This window comes from Vitis riparia, chromosome 14, assembly GCF_004353265.1.
Source record: "Vitis riparia cultivar Riparia Gloire de Montpellier isolate 1030 chromosome 14, EGFV_Vit.rip_1.0, whole genome shotgun sequence".
In the NCBI taxonomy this organism is placed as follows: Eukaryota; Viridiplantae; Streptophyta; class Magnoliopsida; order Vitales; family Vitaceae; genus Vitis; species Vitis riparia.
The window spans coordinates 27,157,799-27,164,076 of NC_048444.1; the positions used below are offsets into that span (position 1 = coordinate 27,157,799).

The following is a 6,278-nucleotide window of genomic DNA, read 5'->3' on the forward strand; positions in this document are numbered from 1 at the left end:
TAAATATCAAATATAATTTGTTATTTAATGCATTACCTAACTCTATCTAAGAAAAAGAAAATCTTACCTACTACTCTTATACTCTCATTATTCATATATAAAAAAAGGATAGTAATTTAATATGAAAATTAAATAATTTCAACTACCAAATTACAAAATATGTAAGATGTATTTTGGTGAATCAAATTTCAATATCAAGTTCAAAACTTTTTGAGAGAGAAAATTTAAAATTTGTATTATATGAAGAAGATGAAGGATTTCAAGCGATTACAAGTGTCAAAGGTAATTTTTGATATTTTTTTATCCAAATATAATTGTTGTAGGAAGAAATGTGATGTTAAATAACGATTTTAGAATTTTTTATGAGTTTATTATAAAATTTTGTTATCAAATTGTTATTAATATTTTTATATAATTTTTTTTTTTGTTCATAGATTAAATTTGAAGATGAAGCTTTATATGTCTTGAAGGATGTCAAGTGATTACAAGTGTTAAAAGGTAACATTTGATTTATTTTTTTTCCATTTACATATAACTATTGTAGGTATAAATGTCATGTTAAATGACATTTAAATATGTAATGATTTATAATATCTAGATTTTTTAATTTTTTTTTCTGAGTTATTTTTAATCAAATTGAGAGCATTTAGTAATTTGTTATGAAATTGTTATCAATATTTTGTAAGAGAGGGTATGAACTTTGTAAGAGATGGTACGAACTTTCTAAGAGTGGGTACAAACTTTCTAAGAGAGGGTACGAACTTTCTAAGACCGGGTACGAACTTTCTAAGAGAGGGTACGAACTTTCTAAGACCGGGTACAAACTTTCTAAGAGAGGGTACGAACTTTCTAAGAGTGGATACGAACTTTCTAAGATAGGGTACGAACTTTCTAAGACCGGGTACGAACTTTCTAAGGGAGGGTACAAACTTTCTAAGAGAGGGTACGAACTTTTTAAGAGAGGGTACGAACTTTCTAAAAGATGGTACGAACTTTCTAAGAGAGGGTATGAACTTTCTAAGAGAGGGTACGAACTTTCTAAGAAAGGGTACTAAATTTCTAAGAGAGGGTACGAACTTTCTAAGAGAGGGTATGAACTTTCTAAGAAAGGGTACGAAATTTCTAAGAGTGGGTACGAACTTTCTTTGCACATTTCGACTCCATGAGAATTAGTTCATTCAGTCTCACCTGCACAAACCATCATAAAAAACGAAATGTGAAACTTTCTAAGAGAGGGTACGAACTTTCTAAGAGAGGGTACGAACTTTCTAAGAAAGGGTACGAAATTTCTAAGAGAGGGTACGAACTTTCTAATAATGGGTACAAAATTTCTAAGAGAGGGTACGAACTTTCTAAGAGTGGGTATGAACTTTCTAAGACAGGGTACGAACTTTCTAAGACCGGGTACGAACTTTCTAAGAGAGGGTACGAACTTTCTAAGAGAGGGTACGAACTTTCTAAGAGAAGGTACGAACTTTCTAAGATTGTGTACAAACTTTTTAAGAGAGGGTACAGACTTTCTAAGACCGGGTACGAATTTTCTAAGAGAGGGTACGAACTTTCTAAGAGTGGGTACGAACTTTCTAAGAGAGGGTACGAACTTTCTAAGACAGGGTACGAACTTTCCAAGAGAGGATACAAACTTTCTAAGATCGAGTATGAAATTTCTAAGAGAGGGTACAAACTTTCTAAGAGAGGGTACGAAATTTCTAAGAGAGTGTACGAACTTTCTAAGAATGGGTACGAACTTTCTAAGAGAGGGTGCGAACTTTCTAAGAGAGGGTACAAAATTTCTAAGAGAGGGTACGAAATTTCTAAGAGTGGGTACGAACTTTTTAAGAGTGGGTATGAACTTTCTAAGAGAGGGTACGAACTTTCTAAAGGAGGGTACGAACTTTCTAAGACCGGGTACGAACTTTCTAAGAGAGGGTACGAACTTTCTAAGAAAGGGTATGAACTTTCTAAGAGTGGGTACGAACTTTCTAAGAGAGGGTACGAACTTTCTAAAACCGGGTATGAAATTTCTAAGAGAGGGTACGAACTTTCTAAGAGTGGGTACGAACTTTTTAAGAGAGGATACAAACTAGATAATGTAATTTTCTAACTACTCTATCTTTTATATTTCAGTTTCTTCATAGATACGATGGACAAAGGCAAAGGAAAGGAATTTATCATTGATTTGAACGATGAAGACTTTGATTACCAATATGATAGCATTGTTAAAACTGAGTTTGATGAAGAGGCCATTCTAGTTTCGGACAAGATTTTTAATGATTTAAATGTTGAAGATGTATGGAAGATGGAGTTTAGCTCAGTAGAGGAGACAGAAGAATTTGATAATTTATTTGCTAAAGTTATCGGATTTAGTCTTAGAAAGGATGATGTGAAACGAGATAAAAATCCAAATATAGTATCTTGTAAGTGGGTTTGTTCGAAAGAAGGATATCGACATAGAGTGTGTTTAGAGAATGAAAATCGAAAACGAGAACCTAAGGCAGTAACTCGAGTTGGTTGTGAGACAACAATTCAGATTGGGTTTAATAAACAAATGAACAAGTGGGTTGTGAAAGAGTTTATGGCTGATCATAATCATCCTTTGGTGGAACAAAAAATGTCCAATTCCTTCGATCTCATAGGGTCATTAAAAATGCAGATAAAGCTCAATTGAATGCAATGCGAGGTGTTGACATGGGAACTAGCCAAATTATGGATTACATGGTGCAACAATCAGGTGGATATAACAATGTTGGCTTCACAAAAAAAAATCTATATAACCATGTTGATGTTGATCGTAGAGTTCATCTAAGAGATGGTGATGCAGAGGGTGCTCTGGCGTATTTGTGTGGAAAGTCTGAAATGGATCCATCATTTTATTACAAATACAATGTTGATGAAGACAACCGTCTAGCAAACCTATTTTTGGCAGATTCTACTAGTAAATTGGATTACAATTGTTTTGGAGATGTGTTAGCATTTGATACAACTTATCGGACTAATGCTTATAAAAAACCGTTGGTCATACTAGTTGGCATTAACCATCACCATCAAACTATAGTGTTTGGATGTGTATTATTGGTAGATGAGAGTGTTAGCACTTATACTTGGGTCTTGGAGACTTTTTTGGATGCAATGAATAACAAGAAGCCTCTTTTTGTTATTACTGATGGGGATAAAGCAATGCGTAAAGCCATCAAGAGGATATTTCCAGACTCTTGTCATCGATTATGTGCTTGGCATATTCAACGCAATGCATTCACTAATGTCCATGTCAAAGATTTTACTAATTATTTTTCTAAGTGCATGTTCATGGAAGGCACCGTTGAAGAATTTGAATGTGCATGGAATGACATGTTGGAAATGTTTAATCTTCACGGACATAAGTGGGTGACAGATATATATGCTAAGCGTTCTAGATGGGCAGAGGCTTATTTAAGGGGGCATTTCTTTGCTGGTATGAAAAACACACAAAGGTGTGAGAGCATGAATGCATACTTGAATCGTTTCCTTAAAACTCATTTGAAGCTGTTTGAGTTTGTCAAGCATTTTGATAGAGCACTCTCACGTATTCGTCATAATGAGGCAAAGGCAGAGTTTGAGACACACCATTCTTCAGCTCTTCTAACAACCAAACTCTATGCACTTGAGAAATATGCAGGGACTGTCTTCACAAGGCAATCTTTTCTAAAATTTAGGGATGAGATGAAGAATGCAGAATTGTTTTTCCCTATCAGTACAGAAAATCATGAAGGTTATCGTGTCCATACATTGACCAAGTTTAGAAGCCCTGACAAGATTTGGAAAGTATGTTATGGTAATAGTGATCGGTCTATGAAATGTACTTGTATGATGTTTGAATCAGTTGGTTTTCCATGTCCCCACATGATTGTTGTAATGAAGATAGAACACCTTGAAGAAATACCTGAGACTTGTATTATGAAAAGGTGGTCTAAGTTAGCAAAGGAAACGGTCCAAGTTCATCATGATAATGAAAGTCAAGGTGATGCGACTAACATCATACGATATGGTGCACTCAGCTCTATGTGCTCACGGATGTCTTATTTTGCATCTCAATCGGAAAAAGCTTTTAAAGAGGCTAGATGTGAAATACAAAGACTCACTTGTCAAATGGAAGAACTTTGTAAAAATGCAATGGAAGAAAGTGAACGAGAAGATTTGAAAGCTACAAAACACCATGTTCGAGATCCTATCATTGTGAAGACGAAAGGTAATCCGGGTAACTTAAAAGACAAATTTAAGAAACCAAGGCATTGTGGGAAATGTAAGAAAGTAGGACACACTGTTCGAAAATGCCTAGAGTTCGTCAACACTCACAATGCATTTATCAACATTGAAGATTCAATTGAAGATATGGTATGTTCAAACACACATTCACTAAATTCATTAATTATTCACTTTATAGTTATTTTTATTTGGTTAAATTGGTTGAAATAAAAAATTGAATTCTTTATATTAATACAAGGGGACATGCCTTCATTACTAAATCACAACATGGAAGGTGGATCAAGACACGGGACAAATGAATTTTCTCAAAATGTAAGTTTAACATTTTTTAAGTAATTTTTATTATGATGTGAAAAATATTACTTATTAAAGTAATTGAAAAATTAAATCATATTACAGACAACACTTGACACATTTCAGAATGGTCCAGAAACAAGCTTAAATGATTCATGGCTCGGGTTACATCCACCAAATTACTTCACAAACCAAGTAAGAGTCATAGAACAAATTATTTACACCACATATCATATATCTATATATTGACAGAAGTTCCTTAACATTTAGTATTTAATCATATGGATTTTCTTTCAAAATATTATGTATAACTGTAACTATTTTCAATGTAGGTCACCATGAACCACTTTACATCCGGAATTTCGGGAAAAAGTTCTACATATCATAACCAATGAGTTGTACTACAATGCAAAAAATTATGTACAAAAAAAAAAATCAACTCTTGATTGTATTCTATACTCTTTTTCTCTTTATTTTTGCATGATTCTGAACTTTATCTAATATTATAACTTTCTCACTATTTTCATCATCAAGAAGTAATTCGATTGCCAATTTGTGTCTTATAGCTGTAGAGTCCCAATGGGAAGGGGTTGAACTTGAGTCCATGAAATCGGATCTTCGCATATGATTAATGACATGGACTCCACAATCCCACCTAACAAATAAAATGAGTAAACATTTATCTAGTTAGTACATAGAAATATTATCTTGAACACATTATATTTGAAGAAACAATTATGCTTGCTTACCCATTGGCTTGCACATCTACCCATGTAGGTCTTTCAATGGGAACACTTGATAAATTCTTTAGATGCCCATTGAGATTAAAAAAATGTGCACACTCTTCAACCTAATATTCATATCGTTATATCTTTTAGCAAAATAAACATGCTATTTAACAACTAGCATTAAAAAGTAATAAAATTCATTAAAATATAAGACATACCATAGTTCTCACAGATGAAGTTCGCATGTCATCCCTTTCTATTGATGGTAATGAATCCAATATATAAATATTATGTTGATGAAGATTTATAACACACAAATACCAATGATCCGGACATGTATCGTGCATCGGGATGTATATCTAAACAAAACACACATTTTAGCATTGATAATTATTTACAACTATGATATGAATCCAACTTCAAATATGTACCTTATTGCAATCATTCATTTCATCCATGTGTTTGATAATATGTGTGAACATCTTGGTAGCAGTTGCCAATTTTCTACCACCATGTAAGATTATTTGCTATGCAAAAAAAAAAAAAAAAACATATATATATCACAATATTTATTAGGTTTATTTTTTTTCTTTAATAAGAAATATAATGGATGAACATACCGCAAATGTGGTGGGTAAGTAGCATCTGGTAGGCCGTATTCCTTTGAATTTGTTCTCAAAACTATTAAGTTTGCATGCAAATACATTTATGATCTAAAAATGAAACACAAAAAAGTTAACAATGTTAATTATGTAATAGAATTAATAAGAATTGGGTTTATCCTTGTATTACTCACCACATCGAGTAATTCTTGTCTAGACCCTAAAATCAAGAAGTCTGCTTGACTTGCATGCTCATATTGAAAATTAACAAGAAGTTCACTGCAAAATATAAGATATTTAATAAGTATAACTTTTAAAACATGACATACATAAAGAATAGTCAAATAATTGGTTTACACACCTTTTGTCCAATGAAACATCAAACACATAAGCAACAACTAGAGACTCAAGT

The 6,278-nt window shown here is 32.9% G+C and overlaps 1 protein-coding gene across 1 annotated transcript; it reads left to right on the forward strand.

The window, feature by feature from the left end:
* The first annotated feature begins 2,143 nt into the window (after positions 1 to 2,143).
* Positions 2,144 to 3,883, forward strand: LOC117930606 (protein FAR1-RELATED SEQUENCE 5-like). The gene is made up of 3 exons (XM_034851241.1): positions 2,144 to 2,417; positions 2,654 to 3,801; positions 3,860 to 3,883. The coding sequence occupies exons 1-3, from the start codon at positions 2,144 to 2,146 to the stop codon at positions 3,881 to 3,883; spliced, it is 1,446 nt and encodes a 481-aa protein (XP_034707132.1).
* The last annotated feature ends 2,395 nt before the right edge of the window (positions 3,884 to 6,278 follow it).

Excerpts from the sequence above, each read along its gene's own strand:
- LOC117930606 (XM_034851241.1), top strand. The coding sequence starts at position 2,144 with ATGGACAAAGGCAAAGGAAAGGAATTTATCATTGATTTGAACGATGAA. Across the intron at positions 2,418-2,653 it reads AAATCCAAATATAGTATCTT|ATAAAGCTCAATTGAATGCA; the intron begins GTAAGTGGGTTT and ends TTAAAAATGCAG. Across the intron at positions 3,802-3,859 it reads GCCCTGACAAGATTTGGAAA|TTGGTTTTCCATGTCCCCAC; the intron begins GTATGTTATGGT and ends TGTTTGAATCAG.